The 17,944-nt window shown below is 52.1% G+C and overlaps 2 protein-coding genes across 6 annotated transcripts; one reads left to right on the top strand and one right to left on the bottom strand.

Annotated features, from left to right (window-relative positions):
* The first annotated feature begins 1,030 nt into the window (after positions 1 to 1,030).
* On the top strand, positions 1,031 to 14,454 carry ECI1 (enoyl-CoA delta isomerase 1). Of its 3 annotated transcripts, none has more exons than XM_024553230.4 (7): positions 1,031 to 1,180; positions 1,272 to 1,385; positions 7,929 to 8,056; positions 11,246 to 11,392; positions 11,983 to 12,104; positions 12,202 to 12,380; positions 13,939 to 14,454. In XM_024553230.4, exons 1-7 carry the CDS (start codon positions 1,129 to 1,131, stop codon positions 14,103 to 14,105), a joined length of 909 nt encoding a protein of 302 aa, XP_024408998.1. In that variant the 5' UTR covers positions 1,031 to 1,128; the 3' UTR covers positions 14,106 to 14,454. The 3 variants fall into 3 exon arrangements, with proteins under 3 accessions (XP_024408998.1, XP_024409001.1, XP_045045692.1); XM_024553233.4 differs by lacking the exon at positions 1,031 to 1,180 and adding an exon at positions 7,594 to 7,688; XM_045189757.3 differs by lacking the exon at positions 1,031 to 1,180 and adding an exon at positions 7,574 to 7,688.
* Positions 14,455 to 14,749: 295 nt separating this feature from the next.
* On the bottom strand, positions 14,750 to 17,804 carry DNASE1L2 (deoxyribonuclease 1 like 2). 3 transcript variants are annotated; one of them, XM_053928248.1, is made up of 8 exons: positions 17,461 to 17,804; positions 17,043 to 17,203; positions 16,860 to 16,948; positions 16,682 to 16,765; positions 16,508 to 16,608; positions 16,319 to 16,431; positions 15,971 to 16,222; positions 14,750 to 14,917 (listed from the first exon to the last, which is right to left on the bottom strand). In XM_053928248.1, the coding sequence occupies exons 2-8, from the start codon at positions 17,184 to 17,186 to the stop codon at positions 14,843 to 14,845; spliced, it is 858 nt and encodes a 285-aa protein (XP_053784223.1). In that variant the 5' UTR covers positions 17,187 to 17,203; positions 17,461 to 17,804; the 3' UTR covers positions 14,750 to 14,842. The 3 variants fall into 3 exon arrangements, with proteins under 3 accessions (XP_053784223.1, XP_053784218.1, XP_053784224.1); XM_053928243.1 differs by having other exon boundaries at positions 16,319 to 16,434; positions 17,461 to 17,803; XM_053928249.2 differs by lacking the exon at positions 14,750 to 14,917 and adding an exon at positions 15,228 to 15,563 and having other exon boundaries at positions 17,461 to 17,799.
* Between the last annotated feature and the right edge of the window lie 140 nt (positions 17,805 to 17,944).

Below are 17,944 nucleotides of genomic sequence, written 5' to 3'. Positions count from 1 at the left end.
GCTTGGTGGTTACTGTGCCCAGTGTTCAAAACAGCAAAGACCAGGTGCACCCTGGCTGGTGTGACTCATGTGAAAGCTGTTGCATTTCTAAAGGCCACGAGAAAAAGCCCAGTTTTAAAGTCAGTTTCTGTTGCATGCCTGGGCCAGGTCCCCAGTAGGGAACATGCAAGAGGCAACCCCACATTGATGTTTCTCTCCCTTTCTCCTCCCCTCTCTAAAAATAAAATCTTTAAAACAGAAAGACTGTTCTTTCAGGCAGTACAAAGGCTTATTGCCTACACCTCCACCTCATTCCCCCTGCCTGGGTGGGTGACCACCATTACTCGTTTCTTGGGTATCTGAATTTTCAGTGTTTCTCCCTTCCCTTGAGGAGGAGGTAGCAACTGTGGTCACATGCCATCTGCAGCAAGTGTGCTTCCCTGGGGCTTTCAGGGAAGGCTGATGTTCTGTTCTTAGTCACCTGCCTATGCTGAGCCCCACGACTGGTTCAACTACCAGCCTCAATTTCTTCCTACCACAGGCAGGAGGAAGAGCTCACACTTGCAGTACCTAGCCCCCATCTGCATTTCCTCTATAGCATCCTTTTCATCCAGGATGACAGAATTTGAGAAATAGCCCTGGTATGATCTTGCCACGGTTTCCAAAGTCTCATATTACCCCTTAAATTGAAGTCTCCAGGACTCTGCTCCATGACCTGTGACTTTAAACGGTGTGTGCGGTTACTCCGTTTCAACACTCCTGCCTGGGTAACTTGATCTTCACCTGGTTGGAAAAGCATGGGAAGCTTGCCAACCTTCTATAGGCACAGCTGTGGGTAAAGAGATGAAGTGCGAGTCTGTCCTGGGCAGGCCGCGCACCGCCACGCCCTGCAACCCTTCACCCCGGAGCCCCAGGGTCCTCAGTAAAGCCCATTCATTGCACCTGGTAAGCTAGGCGGGTCTGGGCTGCTCGAGCCTCCAGGAGCAGCGGCCTGAGAATTTGCGCCGCGGTTGACCTCGCGAGAGGCTGGGCGGGCCTTGGCGAGCAAGCGCAGGATATACTGAGACAGGGGGCGTGGCCGGCCTCCGCCCCCGCCCCCCGGCCAGGAGGCCACATCCTGGCGCTGTGACCCGAACCGGCCCGGTCAAGATGGCGCTGGTGGCTGGAATGCGCGTAGGGTCGCGCGTTCTGTTCCGCCCGTGTGCGTGACCTCAGGCGGGCAGACTGGGTGGGGGCACTCTGGGGGCTGGCAGGGGTAGCGAACTAACGGACCCCACGCTGCCGTTTCTCAGGGGCCTGGCTCCCGGGCGCGGCCCTCGGGCGGAAGGAGTCCGCGGCCAGAGGTCGCGTAGGCGCACGAGGCTTCGGAAGTCAGCGGGTGCTGGTGGAGCCCGACCCGGCGGCGGGTAAGCTCACCCTCTGCCCTCGGGCTCTGGAGCGTCGGCCTCCCGCACGCCGGGCCCCGCACCCGGCGTGAATCCGCCGACAGTTCAGAGGTTCTGCGAAGGTGCCGACGCCTGGCCAGGCGGTTACGAAACCTCCTGAGCCGGTTCCCTTCCTGTGCCCACCGCCTTGGGCTAAGAAAGGCGACATTAAATAATGCCTCGCAGTACTGGCAACAGAGTGTGCTCTATAATGTAATAAGTTGTATTACTTATTCTTTCCCAGACCTGGAATCCAGCCTCATGTGAAAGCTATTGCATTTCTGAAGGCCGCGAGAAAAAGCCCAGTTTTAAAGTCAGTTTCTGTTGCTTTGACCGGTGTGGCTCAGGTGTTTGGGCGTGGGGCTTGCAAAGCGAAAGGTCTCTGGGTACTATTCCCGGTCAGGTCACATGCGGAGGTTGCCTGTGCCATGCCTGCCTGGCACGGTGTCAGGGAACCACTTTCCTTGGTTCAGTTTTCTTGTTTAGCCCCATTCTGGGTTGGGGCTGCCTGAGCCAGGTTGGCATCAAGGTAGGCCCAACCCCAAGTCCAGCATAAACCTGAGTTTCTAAAACGATCATTTCTGCGGCAAATTTGAATATATATGTGCAAAAACACATTTAAAAGTATTGGAATGGATGGTGGTGATGACTGTACCACATTGTGAATATATACTTAACACCGTCGGATCTTACACTTAAAAAATGGTTTAGGCCCTGGCCAGGTATCTCAAGAACGTCATCCCAATATGCCAACCAGTTCCATCCCCAGTCAGAGCACATACAAAAATCAACCAACAGTCCTGGCTGGTGTGGCTCAGTAGATTGAGTGCCGGCCTGCAAACCAAAGGGTTGCTGGTTCGATTCCCAGTCAGGGCACATGCCTGGGTTGCAGGCCAGGTCCCCCGTAGGGGGAGTGTGAGAGGCAACTACACATTGATGTTTCTCTCCCTCTATTTCTCCCTTCTTTCCCCTCTCCCTAAAAATAAATATATAAAATAAAAAATCAACCAACAAATGCATAAATAGGTAGAACAACAAATCAATGTTTCTCTTCCCCCTTACTCTCTAAAATCAATAAATTTTTTAAAAAATGTTTTAATGGTAAATTTTATGTTATATAAACAAGTAAATTTTTAAAAAGTATCGTTGAGACGATTTTTTTTTACCAAAGTGCCTTCCCACCCTGCCGTGGAGTGGAAGAACTCGCTAGCTTCATTGGCGTGGTAGAAAGTCAAGTTTGGGGTCAGAGAGCCAGACCTGGTTCTGTCCTCGCTGCCAGACCCAGTTAGCGTTCAGGAATCTTGATGCTTGGATGAAGTCATGGAGTAAAAGTACTTTAAAAATGTTTTTATGTAAGTGCTATTACTGAAGCTGATTTTAGATTCCGTTCAACTAACATTTATTTTAGTACTCATCCTGTGTCAGGCGTGTTGTTATGTAGCTCCGATAACTGATTACTTACCGGTTACCTCAGATACTGATTACCTGCGGTTCCACATCCATGCAGTTCCTTTTTGGTGACTCATGGTAGCCTTCAGCCTCTTAACCTTTCCCCCAGTGTCCTCAATTCTGCCCCTCCAGGCTCCACTAAAATCCAGAGTCACCTTCATAAACTTCTAAACTTCTGGAAGTTTTTTTTTAATTGTATTTTATTTTTTAAAACATTTTATTTATTTATTTTTAGAGAGAGGGGAAGAGAGGGAGGTAGAGAGGGAGAGAAACATCGATGTGTGAGAGAGACATGGATCAGTTGCTTCTCCTGCTCAATCCACTGAGCCACACCAGCCAGGGCCCTGTTTGTTAATACATAGGTGTATAATCTACCTAATACCACTATGTATTAGGTAGAGCTGCTTGTCTCCCAGCCTTGGTAGAGTGGCCTAATGTAGTAGGTGTCCTGTAGTGTCCAGTGGCACAGCCAAACTAGGTGTTCAAGGTGTGCCCACCATGTGGTCTATGTCCTCCCTCCTGTTGTAGTACAGCCTTGATTGTTGTTGGCACATCCGGGGCAGCAAACTGACTGTGTTCTGTCCAGGGTTGCACAGCATAAGCTGCAAAGACATCTGCAGATGGCTGCTACTTGTGCTGGGCTTGGAGGTGCCCAGGCGAGACTAAGCTGTGAACCAAGGCTGGCTGCTGCTAGTGTTGGGCCTGGGACTACTTAGCAAGAGGTACAGGGCTTGGTCAAGACAGATGCTACTTGTTTGAGAGAATTTAAGGAAATCAGAAGCATGGACCAAGAAAAGCCATTCGTATGGAAAAGTCACTGGAAACAGCTTGGTGGGTTCAATTGTTGGGTGGGGCAGGACCTCAGGGAATCGAATGGGTGGGCAAACAGTGTAAGTCAGGTTAACAGAATCTCAGATATTGACCCTGCGTGCAAGCTTCGGCCCTTTTGAGGGAGAGCTCAGAAAAGGAAAAATGGCCTCTGCCAGCCCATTTGTCTGGGAGAATGCCGCCCCCCAGCACTTGCCCTGATGCTGGACAGTTCAGTTCGTCCCCTTACGTCTCTGATGCCTTTCAGTTGCTGCCCCCATGCTGGAGCTCAGGGAGTGAGTCCAAGTGAGTCTGTGCATGAACCCTTTAAGAGGAACTGCCTGAGACTCTAGCAACACCTGTTTTCCACAGCCTCAATCCCAACTGGTTTTTACAGCTAGAAGTTGTGGGGACTTAACTTCCTGGGCTGGGGAGCCTAGTTTGGGGCTGGGATCGCCTGCTCCTGAGATATCTTTCCTTATTTTTATCTGCCACACATGGGTGGATGACCAGCCCCTCCTACCAGTCTCAATTTGGTTTCTTCTTTAATTCTGTATTTGTTTCTACTTTAATTCTGTAGTTCTAAGACTCCCATTCAGCTTAATTTCTGACGGTTCTGAATGATGATTGTTCTATAGTTTAGTTGTAATTTTCATGTGGTTGTGCAAGGAGGCGAGCCGTGTTTACTTATGCCTTCATCTTAACCCAAAGTCTCTACCCAAACTTCTGGAAGTTTTGATTGCTTCTTATGTGTACATGTACATACCTGTAGCCAGGTAATATTTACTTCTTCCTCCTAAATTAAAGGCCTCAAAATAGCCCATTGCCTTCAGGACTTCGTTTTCCTAGAGAATGTTTTTTTGTTTTGTTTTGTAGTATATTTTATTGATTATGTTATTACAGTTGTCCCAGTTTTTCCCCCTTTGCCCCCCTCCACCTGGTACCTCCCTTCCCTTCAGCAGTGCCTCCTTAGGTCATGCCCATCAGTCATGCATTTAGGTTCTTTGGCTTCTCCATTTCCTATATGATTCTTAACCTCCCCCTGTCTGTTTTGTACCTACCATTTATGCTTTTTAATCCTTGCACCTCTTCCACTATTCTCCCCCTTCCCTCTCCCAGCTGATAACCAATGGTTCTGTTCCTGTTCTGTTTGTTTAGTTTGTTGGGTTTTGTTGTTGTTATTGTTGTTGTTTTATTCAGTCATGGATATTTGTGAATTTATTGCCTTTTTAATGTTCATAGCTTTGATTATCTTATTTTTCTTAAATAAGTTCTGTTAACATTTCCTGTAATAATGGCTTGGTGATGATGAACTCATTTTCTTTATGTTGTCTGGGAAACACTTTATCTGTCCTTCCATTCTAAGTGAGAGCTTTGCTGGATAGACTAATCTAGGTTGTAGGTCCTTGCTTTTCATCACTTTGAATACCTCTTGCCAGTCCCTTTTCGCCTGTAAAGTTTCTTTTGAGAAATCAGCCGATAGTCTTATGGGCACTCCCTTGTAGGTGTAACTCTCTTGTTTTTTTCTCTTGCTGCTTTTAAGATTCTCTCTTTATGTCAAACCTTTGGCATTTTAATTGTGATGTGTCTTGGTGGGGTCCTCTTCGGGTCCATCTTGTTTGGGACTCTGCTTTCTGGCCTTGTATGTCTGTTTCCTTCACCAAATTAGGGAAGTTTCCTTTCATTGTTTTTTCAAATAGCTTGCTGTCCAATTCCTTGCTCTTTCCCTTCTCCTGGCAGCGCTGTGATTTGGATGTTGGCATGTTTGGAGATGTCCCAGAGTGGTCTTCTACAATCCTCGGCATTTTTTAAATTCTTATTTCTTCTTTCTGTTCTGGTTGAATGTTTATTTCTTCCTTATGTTCCAAGTCATTAATTTGAATCCTGGCTTCCTTCCCTTCACTGTTGGTTCCCTGTAGATTTTTCTCTGTTTCACTGAGTGTAACTAACCTTCATTCCTCCCCTCACATTGCTGATGTGCTCAGTGGGTTCTTTGGGCACCCTGATCAGCAGTGTTTGAACTCAGCATCTGCTAGGCTGGATGTCTCCCTTTCATTTAGTTCTTTTTCTGGGGTTTTGTTCTGTTCTTTCCTTTGGGCCATGTTTCTTTGTCTCCTCTATTTCGCAGCCTCCCTGTGCTTGTTTCTATGTATTAGGTAGAGCTACTTTGACTCCCTGTGAAAGGCACCTGTAAACTGTGTGCGGTGGAGCCTCAGGTAATCGCCAGGGTGGGGCAGCCGCTTCACCACTCGGTGGCTCTGTGGAGGGGAGAGCTCAGAAAGAGGACTGTGCCTGTGCGTGGCTTCTGGGGGTTTGCCCGGCACTCGCCCCATTTCCAGTCACTTCACCACTCTATGCAACTGACGCCCTTCCATCTGTTGCCCTGGTGTTAAATCCCAGAGTGTGTGGGTTTGCATACGTTTGGAGACCTGTGCGGGCCCTTTAAGCTCAGAGTTCCCTGAGAATCCAGCAGTTTCTTCTGCCACCCCAACCCCCCACTGGTTTTTACAGCCAGAAGTTCTGGCAATTTATTTTCCAGGCACTGGAACCTTGGGATGTGTGGTCTGGCCTGGGGTTGGGATCACCAGCTCCCGTGGAACCCCTCCCGATTTTTATCTTACCACACATGAATGTGGGGCCACCTGTGCCCATTCTGCCACTGCTGCTGCCGCCGCTGCACATCTCCGCCTCTCCTGCCCGTGTGGATGAATGTGGCTTCTTTAAATCCTTGGTCATCAGACTTCCATACAGTTCGATTTTCTGACAGTTCTGGGTGTTATTTGTTTTAAGATTTAGTTGTAATTCTTTTTGTGGTTGCACAAGGAGGCGAAGCGTGTCTACCTACGCCTCCATCTTGGCCATAATCTTTCCAAGGAAATGGTTGGTGTTGACCGTCCAAAGATTTCCAAGGTCCTGACCAGGGAAATGCACCCTAAATGCATGGTGGCTTGTCTGGAGTCCTTGGGGTCTGCCCTTGACCAAGCAGTGAGAACAGATGGCCCCAGCTGGCCCAGGCCAGCTGCTTCACTGTCAACAAGGGCAGGCCCCACCCCTCCTGCTTTCCCTGCTGCTGGCATAACGAGTGGATGGGAACATCTGACACCCCTCACCCAATATTTTTCACCTCGATCTTTCTTTTTTTCATCCTCACCTAAGGACATTTTCGTTGCTTTTTATAGAGAGAGGGAGGGAGAGAAAGAAACACTGATCTGTTGCCTCCCAAAGATGCCCCATCCAGGGACCAAACCCACAGCCTAGGTATGTGCCCTGACTGGGAATCAAACCCAAAACCTCTGGCATGACATTGCAACAACGGAGCCACACTGGCCAGGCCTCCCCTCGATCCTCAAACAAGCATGAACTAGAGTACCTCACTGGATCCCTCCTTACAGGAATCTCAGAGTTGGCTCGCTTCCTCCTCAAGAAACTAAGGCCATTTCTCACTCCCATGCGGATGGTGGGCTTGTGTCTGAGAGAAAAAGATCAACAAAAATGTGTACGTGAGTGTTCACGGCATTATGCACAATAGCCGAGAGGTGGAACCAACTCAAGTGTCCCCCAGCACGTGAGCGCACAGACAGAATGCAGTGTACAACAGGATATTATTTGGCCTTAAAAAGCAGTGAGGCAGCCCTGACCAGTGTGACTTGGTAGGGCGTCGTCCCGCAAAGCAAAAGGTCACAGGTTGGATTCCTGGTCCGGGCACATGCCTGGGTTATGAGTTTGGTCTCTGGTTGGGGTGTGTGCAAGAGGCAGCCAGTCGATGTTTCTCATCTCAATGTTTCTCTCCCCCTCTTTCCTCCTCCCTTCCTCTCTTTCTAAAAATAAATAAATAAAATTAAAAAAACAAAAAAGTAATGAGGCATTGATACATGTTACAGCATGGGTGAACTTCTTTTTAATTCCCACCCGAGGATATATTCATTGATTCCAGAAAGAGAGGAAGGAGAGAGAGAAACATCAGTGTGAGAGACATCGAGCAGCTGCCTCCCGTACACGCCCTGCCCAGAGATCAGACCCACATCCTAGGTATGTGCCTTGACTGGGAATTGAACCACAACCTTTTGATGTACAGGACGACGCTCTGACCAACCGAGCCACGCGGCCAGTGCCTGAGTTGTGCACTTTTAAATGGTTAGTTTATGTTATGCAAATCTCACCTCAGTTGAAAAAAAACATGTAACTTCCCATGGCCGAGTTGAGGGTACAGAGTGCCTGGGGACGCTTTTCCAATCCTGGGCATGAGCCTTCTCTTCATTTTCACACTAGGGATCGCAGTGATGAAGTTGAAGAGCCCCCCAGTGAACAGCCTCAGCCTAGAGTTGCTGACGGAGTTCGTCATCAGCCTGGAGAAGCTGGAGAACGACAAGACCTTCCGAGGCATCATCTTAACCTCAGTGAGTGCTCGTTAGCTCCCCAAGGCCCTGAGTTCCCTGATCAAAGTGTGAAGCTGTGACCAGATCAGAGCCCACTCTAGGAGACCACGTGCTTGTCACATGGGGTGGAATAACTAGGCAGCCCTGGATGCAGCCCTGGACGTGAAAGACTTTTAGGGATTGTGGTCCCGGGCAGGTGAGATTTTTGCAAGGACAGCCTTGATTCATGAGGGGCAGGCTGAGTACAAACTGGGCAGTAGGTTCCTAGGGTGCCGTCCTTGGGTGGTCCTCAGAGCCTGGGCTGGTTTTAAACCCAGACCCTCAGGACTGGGGGCCTCGTGTTCCCACTCCCTCCAGTGGGCATCAGGCCCACCTGCCCTGTTGGGCACCACAGGTGTCAGGGGGGGCGCACAGATAAGACCAAGCTGGGGAGATGATGTGTGGACCCAACATAACAGGCCTTTTGTTGCGTTAGGAAGAGCACTAGGGTCACCTTTCAATTTAGGAGCCATAGACAGCATGAGCGTCCCCCAAAGCTAAATGGCACCACATTACAGAGACCAATGGGGATGTCTTACCCTGCCATCAGCAAAGATGCAGGAAGCAGACCACCAGCCTCTTTCAGCCAAGGTTTAGAGCATCCACTGGGGGCATGCATCTGCTTTCTCATCTCTCAGGTCCTCTCAGACTGGTGTTGTCAAAGCTCTGAATAGCCTGGCTGCTTCTGACCTGGGGCAACGCAGCACTGTGCCCGAGACAAAGAGCAGCAGGGGACTCCCAGGCAGGGACGGGATGCGTATACCTGGTGCTTCCGGTGGGGGAGAGATTATTCCATGTGTCTCCAAGGGCGGGGCTGATACTCATGGGTGTAGATTGTTGAGGGCCTGGGAACAGAACCCTAGGGAACTTTTTGACAATCATAGCAACACTTCCTGGAGATGCTAAAATTGCCTCATGGCCTAGGTGCTTGTGGGCACTGGGTGCCACACAGTGAAGGTCCCCGCTGCCTCTAGGCCTGGAAGTCACACAGCCCTGGAGAAAGGGAGCCAGCGTGTGTCCCTCCAAAGCCCATATTCTCCCCGCTACAGTGTGGTCTCCCTGCAAACGTATCAGTGTCGTGTTCTGCACTGAGTGCCTGCTGTGTGCGTAGCACAAGGCCTGTGCAGTGGGTCCTCTGCAGGTGAGTGTGGAGTGACGCCGTTAGCGTCGTGTGACCAACATCACAAAGCACACAGATGGCGTGGTGTGAAACAGCAGGAACATACTCTCATAGTTCTGGAGGCCACAAGGTCAAAACCAAGGTGTCGACAGGGCTGGCTCCTGCTGCCAGCCCTAGGGAAGAGTCCTCCATGGCGTCCTCCAGCTCCGGGGGGCTCCTGGTGCTCCATACTTGTCTCCAGCACTTGGTTTCCTTCATCTTTGCAAACATCTGCCCTGTGTCTCTGTGTCCAAATTTCCTTCTCCTTAGAATGACACCAGTCCCAGGATTCAGGGGCCCCCTACTCCCGTATGACCTCTTTGACCACATCTGCAAAGACCCTATTCTGAATAAGGTCACATTCACAGATCCTGGGAGTGAGGACTTGACCTTGTCTTTTTCAGGGACACAGTTTGGCCCACTAAAAACGTGTTGCTGAATCACAGAAACAGGCCACTCCTCACCCCTTCTAGTTTGTCTCACAGAGATCATCCCAGTTAGGACCAAGTCGTTTATTCTCTCACACCCCGAATATAATGCTTTGCCTTTGATTTCCTGAAGCAGGACGGCGGGCAAGTGCTGTAATCCTGCTCGACATCTGTGCTGATAAAATGTATTGCACTGGGGGGGGCAGATTATGGTAGGAAAAGACAGAAAAGCTAAATGTCAAGTCCTGCCCTGTCCCTAAAGCAAGAGCAACTCTGTCCCTGCTGCCATCCCTCCGCCACAGTGGGGCTGGTTTCCGGGCCCTATATCTGGCCCATGAGGAATGGTGGACTAGGTGTAACAATTGCACGCCTTTCTCTGTTGAGTCTTTTTAAGTTACAGGAGTGGAACACATTCCATGGAAACAAGACGTCAGCCTCCATGTACTGCTCACACACAAGCGTGTGTGCGACACCTTGTACTGCAACCACTTCCATAGCTTATATAAAGATTAGGGCACGTGGAGTGTGACTGTCCCGCACTTTATTTACCTGCCTGCTTCTCACAGATCCTGGCTGGTTGTCATTATCACAAGCAGTGTGGTAGCCATTGTCAGTTCCATCTAGTGAGAGGATGACCACGCCAGCCTCGGGTGCCCCAGCCTCCAGCCATGGGGGGGCTCCTTTGCTCAGAGGTGCTCTGACCACACGGGAACCCCAGGGGTGAGTGTTTTCAAGTGAAGGCTGATGAACTGTCCCTCCCTGGCTGTGTTCTTGGCCAACAGCCCTTTGAACACCCAGAACTTAGTGCCTGCTGCTAGAAAGCACCGTCATGCTGGCAGCCCTTGAGCCCAGCCTGTCGCTCCTCTTCTGTGTTCGCTCCCCCATCCCGACCCTGGCAGCTGGCCCAGGACCTGGGGCATCCGCACGGACACACATGCCTCCGGATCACTCCCCAGGCTTCTGTCTGACACTTGCAGCTCAGAGCAGAGGTTTTGCTTCTCACTCTCTCTTTTTTTTAGATTTTATTTCTTTTTAGAGAGAGGTAAAGGAAGGGAGAAAGACAGGGATAGAAACATTAATGTGAGAGAAGAACATCAGTCGCCTGCTTCTCTTACGCACCCTGACTGGGGAGGGAACCCACAATCCAGGCATGTGCCCTGATTGGTGCGGCTCAGTCGGGTGTCCTCCCGCAAAGCCAAAGGTCACTGGTTCAATCCCCAGTCAGGGTCTGTCTTGACTGGTCAGTGCCCCTTTCCTGATCAGTCAGAAGCACCTCTGTGCCTGTACTTGAGTTTTCTGGCTGGGATACCACACAGGTGTGCACGGAGCCCACAGGAGTGCCTGATCCTGCCTGCCTGTTTTGCCTATTTCAGTTTGAACTTGAAAAAGGAGGAGCATCCCGGGACGTAAAAGGAACTGAGTCTGAGGGAGGTTGATGCTGGAGCCCCAGCTCTGTTCTTGGGAGCAGTATCCTGCCACCCTGAGCATGACCTCAGCCTTGCTGCCCTTGAGCACCCCTGCCTTAAGGGCTCGTTGCCCTGGAAGGTGGACTCTGATGGGGCCCTGGCTCCCTCACTCACCCAGGACTGTCCCGGGGTCTTCTCAGCTGGCCTGGACCTGATGGAAATGTGCGGGAAGAACCCAGCACACTATGCTGAGTACTGGAAGGCCGTGCAGGAGCTGTGGTTGCGGCTCTACCTGTCCAACCTGGTGCTGATTGCTGCCATCAATGTGAGTGTCTCCACTCCCAAGTGGCCTTGCTGACTGTTCAGAAGCTGTGGGGGCGGGGAGGGGAATGCAGATGTGGCCCTGCCCTCAGGAAGCCCTCAGAGGGGAAGGGTGCCTTGGGGAGACCCCTAGACATGCACAAGTAAGCATGCCACTACAGATCACTGTGACATGGTGACAGACCGGTGGGGGCCTCGGGTCAGCTCTCTCACAGGTGGGGGTAGGGCCCAGGATCCAAGGGCCCGTGGTTGACTTGGCCCAGTGAGAGGACTATACAGGTAGCAAGAGGGGGGAATTGGATCCACATTTTGAAAACATCACTTTGGCCTGACCTGGGGAAGGCAGGGACAGGTTGCTGAGGCAAGGCCCTGGAGCTAAGGCTCCAGAACTGGTGTGCCCTGAAGAGATGCAGTGAGAACCTACGTAAGGTGCAAGGAGGGCCTGAACCTGGTGGAGGGGGAGGGGCAGTGGGGCCAGGTCACTCAGAGCTCACGCCCACCATCAGGCCATTCCTTGGAACCCTGGCTCTCTGGAATACTATTGGGACTGGCAATCGCAGCACCCAGAGGCCAGTGGTCTTACTTTCCCTGCAGGGAGCCTGCCCTGCTGGAGGCTGCCTGATCTCCCTCACCTGTGACTACCGGGTCCTGGCTGACAACCCCAAATATGTCATTGGGCTGAATGAGACCCTGCTGGGCATCGTTGCCCCTTTCTGGTAAGGCCAGGGACTGCACCCAATTCCACTTGGCCCAGGGATGAGCCAACCCACCCAGGATCCCCCAGCCCCAGGTGAGTGGATGTTTGCATTCCAGGTTCAAAGATACCCTTGTGAACACCATTGGGCACCGTACCTCAGAACGTGCTCTGCAGCTGGGGATTCTCTTCCCACCGGCAGAGGCCCTTCAGGTGGGCATGGTGGACAAGGTGGTGCCTGAGGACCAGGTGCAGAGTACAGCGCTATCAGTGATGGCCCAGTGGTTGTCCATTCCAGGTGAGGAGCACAGGGAGCGACAGCCGCTCTGGGTACTGGCAAACGAGCAAAGCCTCCTTCCCTCTCCTCCTCTTCCCTCCCGTGGGACCAGAAGGTTCTCATGTAAAAATGCACTGTGCAAGCTGAGATCATGCACACTGAGTGTCCTGGGGATACTATAACACATCACCACAAGTGGAGCTGGGGACTGCTTAAAACAACAGAAATGCATTCTCACAGTGCGGAGACCAGAAGTCCAAAATCAAGTTGTAGGTAGGGCCAAGCTCACTCTGGAGACTCTGGAGGAGGCTCATTTCTGCCTCTCCCACTCTCTGGTGGCTCCAGGCATCCTTTGGCTGTGGTCTCATCACTCCAATCTCTGATTCCATTTCACATGGTCTCCTTTATCTCAAATCTCCTCCTTTCTCTTACAAGGACACTTGTCATTAGATTTGGGGCCCACCGTGAATCCAAGATGCCCTCATCTTAATTGTATCTGCCAAGACCCTCTTCCAAATAAGGCCACATGCACCAGTTCTAGAGGGGGGTTAAGGCTTTCGTGTATCTTTTTGGGATGCAACCCACTGTGCAACCCACTACAGAGACCACTGGAAACAGCCTGCATGTCTGTTTATAGAAACAGGCGATGATATAGAGACATGGATCAGCAGACCATCTACAAAAAGCCAGGTGGATTTCTGGCTTTGTAGGTTACACGGTCTCTGCCACAACCATGGCATGAAGGCAGCCACAGAGAGTATGTGAACTAATGAGCACGTCGATGTTCTCATAAAACATCACACGTCACAACACATTACCCTTTTTTCAATTTTTTGTTCAACTAAACTATAGAAATGTAAAAAGCGTTCTTAGCTCATGGACCATGGAATGACTGAATACCTTGTAGCCTTTTTTTTTTTTTTTTTTTTTTTTTTTTTAGAGAGGGAGAGAAATATCAATGTGTGGTTTCCTCTCGCACACCCCCTACTGGGGGCCTGACCTGGCCCAAAACCCAGGCATGTGCCCTGACTGAGAATTGAACCAATGACCCTTTGGTTTGCAGGCTGGCGCTCAATCCACTGAACCACACCAGCCAGGGCTGTGTAGCCACTTATTATAAGAGGATATTGAGTGACTTGGAAAATACTCTCGATAATATAGTTGAATGAACATAACAGGTTAAAAAGGCAGTCCTAACAGTATTACTTTAAAAGAAATAAAGTGGACGCCCTGGCTGGTGTGGTTCAGTAGATTGAGTGCGAGCCTGCAAACCAAAGGGTCGCTGGTTTGATTCCCAGTCAGGGCACCTGCCTGGGTTGTGGGCCAGGTTAGGCCCCCAGTAGGGGGCACATGAGAGGTGACCACACATTGATGTTTCTCTCCCTCTCTCTAAAAATAAATTTTTTTAAATATTTTTTTAAAAGATAGAAATCAGCGGGCAGTGAGTAGTTGATTTTCATTGTCTTCTCTTTGTTTATTTGTGTCTTCTAAGTTTTCTCCCAGCATTTCTGTTTGGGAAGGTTGAGGATGATGCCACTGTCTCAGTGTGGGTTTCACACGTGGATCCCTTTTTCTTTAGACCACGCTCGACAGCTGACTAAAAACATGATGCGAAAGGCCACAGCAGACCGCTTGGTGAAACAGCGTGACTCGGACATCCAGAACTTTGTGGGCTTTATCTCCAGAGACTCCATCCAGAAGTCCCTGCAGGTGTACTTAGGAAAGCTCAGACAAAAGAAGGGCTAACAGCTTGGCTGCCCACGCAGGGTTTAGCCATCTGTACCCTTCTGGAGGGGGGCCCTCTGGTCCCAAAAGGTTTTGCTTTAAACAAGCTACTTCCTAATTTAAAAATCCTTTCAGCTCTTTGTTTTGCTGATCTTCCCAGCAGGCCCTGTTTCTTGTAGCCAGGGTCCCAAGGACCCCGCCACACGTGAGTGCCTTTACTGCCTGGCAGGTGGACAGAATGGGATTAGCAGGCAGTTTCTGGATTGGGGAATTATGAACTGGCAGGTGGACCCAATCTGAACCTTGAGGGGGTTACCACTGAGTGTCTCCTTTCCCAAAGAACTGTGAATAAAGTCCTTGGGTCACCCCATGCCTGGCCCCGCGCTGCCTGGTTGCTGATGGTCATGGGCCCTGCTGGTCCACACAAGACCCCTCTGTGCCCGCTCCCATGAGGGAGGAACCCTTTGGCCCCCATATCTGTTCGTTCAGATAGAGGGAGTTGTGACAATTCAGAGAAATCAGGGGAACTTGAGGGACCAGAGAGGCATTACTTGAGAGGGATTCTGTGTTATGAGTGTCCTAGATCTCATTTCAGGAAGATTTGTCAGGAAAAACTTATTCGCACTTTGGATACAAAGGCTTCTCCCATACAATTCAGGACAGTTACCAAATCCTGCCAAGATGTTTCAGAAACTGGGAATCTCATCAGGCCTGTCAGTTTTGCTGTACCCCAGCTCTCCTTGTTCCTGATCCTCGGGTTATGGCTTACCTGGGACACAGGCCACTGTCCTGCGGGACAAGTCCTTCCCAGCCCGGGGATCCTGAGGAGGAACCTGCCCAGGAAGGCGCCACTGAGGGGCCGCACCACCAGTGGGTGTGCAGGGCCTGTGGGCAGGCCCCTAACCTGACAGACCAGTGCCTGAGGGTGGCTGCGGGAGGGAGGTTGGCCTTTCAAGGCAGCACTATTCCTATGAGTGCTGATCCCCACTCATTCAGTACAAGTTCTTGAAAGTATTTCCAACAGCCTGGAGGTGGTAGTTCCCAGCAGGACGTGAAGTGTGCGGGCTGGGCTGCAGGACCAAGGTTTGTGCCACAGGAGTATAGTCATAAGAAAGGACACAGAGATGAGTCTAAGCCAACCTGTTTGTGGTCCTAGCCAAGTACTCTCATTTATTAAGCAGACCTATGCCCAGTGTTTTGGGGTACTCCTCACACCCCTGTGAGGTAGGTGGTGGTAAGCTGTTTTACAGATGGGGAAACAGGCTCAGAGTGGTCTTGTAACATGTCAACGGCCACCTGCCCAGGCCCAGTTGACCCTGCCCTGCAGGCTTTCTGGGGGTAGGCCAGCCACCCTGAAGGGGCCTTGTGGGGCTGTTCCTCATGGCCACTCTGCAGGCAGCATGCCCTGGCCATTTCTCAGAACTGTCAATGGGATTTGAGAGTCACCTCCACAGGAAAATGGTCACTGATGGCAAGGGCCTGAAAGGAAAGGGCCAAGTCTCAGGCCCTGCTGGGCAGCCTGCCCTCCCTGAGGCTTCACCTCAGAGAACTGCCCCCCATCTGGGATAAAGCTCACTGGGTTTCTACAAACCACTATCTGGAGAGGCAGGCCACTGAGGCCTGAGATGTACGCCCCTGCCGCTGCCTACAGGTGGGATAGGAGCACAGACAGGAGAACCCAAGAAAATACTATCCTGCCAGCCCAGACGTGCACCATTCAGCTAAACAGACTCGAGGGGCCTTTTCTAAAACTGGGGCAGGGAGGGGAGTGCCAGGTGCACTGAAGCTGATGGTGGCCCTGGGCAGGAAGCAACAGGCTCCTCCCATCTGCCAATGCAGAGCGGCCTGGGGACGCCAGCCCCTGTGGGGCTCAGCTCAGCACTCACCTGAGTCTGGTCCAGGCCGAATACCTCCTGGAAGTCGTGCACAGCGGCTGACTGGGGCTTCAGGCTCCTGCGCAGGCGGGCGCCGCAGATGACAATGCGGTCGTACGCACAGTCTGAGTTGCCCACCGTGGTGTCAGCACTGTCCGGAATGAGCCATTTGAAGACCTCGCTGCTGCGCAGACGGATGGCCGACCAGTCCTGTTCCCGCACATAGCTGCAGTCAGCGTTGAAGTCACCCAGGAAGAGCATGTCCTGCGGAGTATCGGGGTCTGAGCCAGCCCAGCGAGCCCACGCCTCTTTGGCCTCCCCCAGGGCGCGTCTGCCGGACTGTGTGGGCGCAGGGCTTACGTCGGTGCCCCACTTGTCGATTACGTCCAGGTACACATCGTAGAGAGCGTCGATCTCTGCTACTGCGTGGTGTGGCGCAGCGTGCAGTGGAACCAGCACCAGCTCCTGGGCAGCTGCTGGAGGGGTTTGGTGTCAGAGGCGGGGTGGGGCCTGAAGGAGAGGCGGGGTCTGCAAGGCACAGGGTCTCACCAGAGCCGGGGGCTGAGAATTTGACCACGAAAGGTTCACGACTGAAGGTGTCCTCCGGGTCCGGGTACTGGTACGTGTCTACGATCGACACCACATCCTTTCTGGAGGCAGAGGGCGGGTGGGTGCGCTGAGCCGGCCACCTCCTACCCAGCACACCACATCCCCGCCCCTCACCTGTAAACGAACAGGTACATTTCCTTGTACTGGTCCCGCCCCAGGGGCTCACTGCTCACGAAGCTGTACTCGTGACTGGACACACTGCAGAGATACGGGCCAAGCCTCGGGTCAAGGCACCACGCAGAGGCCTGGGATGCCAGCCGGAGCCCCCGATGCTGGGCCCTGCCCGCCACACCTGTTAATCTGCTCCATGAGCGCAGAGACTGCGCTCAGATCCGGGTCTCTCACCTCCTGCACGAGCATGATGTCATAGCCAGCCAGGATCTGGGGAGGGGACCGGAGAGGCGGGGTCATGCACAGCAAGTTCTCAGGTAGAGCCCAGTGGAAGCCCCGGCCCCAGGCCAGCCCCTGGCCTCACTTGAGCAATGATGCTGCCACAAGCCGAATCTGACACTTTGCTGTCTCCAAAACACTGGATGTTAAAGGCTCCAATGCGCAGTGCCACTGCCGCGGCGGCCCGCAGAGCCCAGAGCAGGGCTAGGAGGGCCCAGGGCTGGGCCATTTCACAGAGCAAGTAGGCTGGAGGTGGGGAGAGACAAGAGTGTGGACCTGGAGTCAGACACACGTAGCCACCTCTCTCTTTCCCCCGTACCAGGGCCTAGCAGGGTATGCTGCCCAATGATGGCTGGTGCCAACATGCAGCCTCCCCCTGCATCCTCCAGGTCTCCTCAGGGTTGTGTGCTGGGCTCACAGCCCTCCTCCTACGCGGTCAGGAAACTGAAGTCCAGATAGACCCATTAATTCAGCCCCAGGCTCGGCCCAGCTCCCAGGCTCACCTGAGATGTCGATGGCGTTGTGTCAGAGGCTCGGGATCTGGGCCCAGGTAGGGTTCTGAGGTCCAAGATGGGAGTGTGTCTGTGGTTCCAGACAGACTTCAAGGGCTGTCTGGCAACAACTCTGGTGCTGCGCACAGGCAGGTATTTGAGGCCCTGGTCCAGGGAGGGGCCAGACTGCATTGGGTCCCGCCCCCTCCAGAGTCGGTGCCAGAACTCTTGGCTCCCATTTCCACGGAGATCCCAGAGGTCAAGGCAACAGGTGATCCACCCTGAAGACTGCTTCAGCCCCCAAGTCTGTCAGAATCGGGACTCTGAGACCCCTGATACCACTCCAAGAGCTGTGTGAGGCATGGGGAAGATGGCCAGCCATGCCTGTGGTCCAGGCCTTGTTCTTGTCCCCACTCCCCAGAAACTAGGTCACCCAGAACCTTCCTCCCAGAGTTGCATCCCCTCAGGGAAACAGGCAGCACAATCAAGAAAGACC

This window comes from Desmodus rotundus, chromosome 1 (assembly GCF_022682495.2).
Source record: "Desmodus rotundus isolate HL8 chromosome 1, HLdesRot8A.1, whole genome shotgun sequence".
In the NCBI taxonomy this organism is placed as follows: domain Eukaryota; kingdom Metazoa; phylum Chordata; class Mammalia; order Chiroptera; family Phyllostomidae; genus Desmodus; species Desmodus rotundus.
The sequence above is the reverse complement of the archived record's forward strand: the minus strand, read 5'-3'. Positions and strand labels throughout refer to the sequence as shown.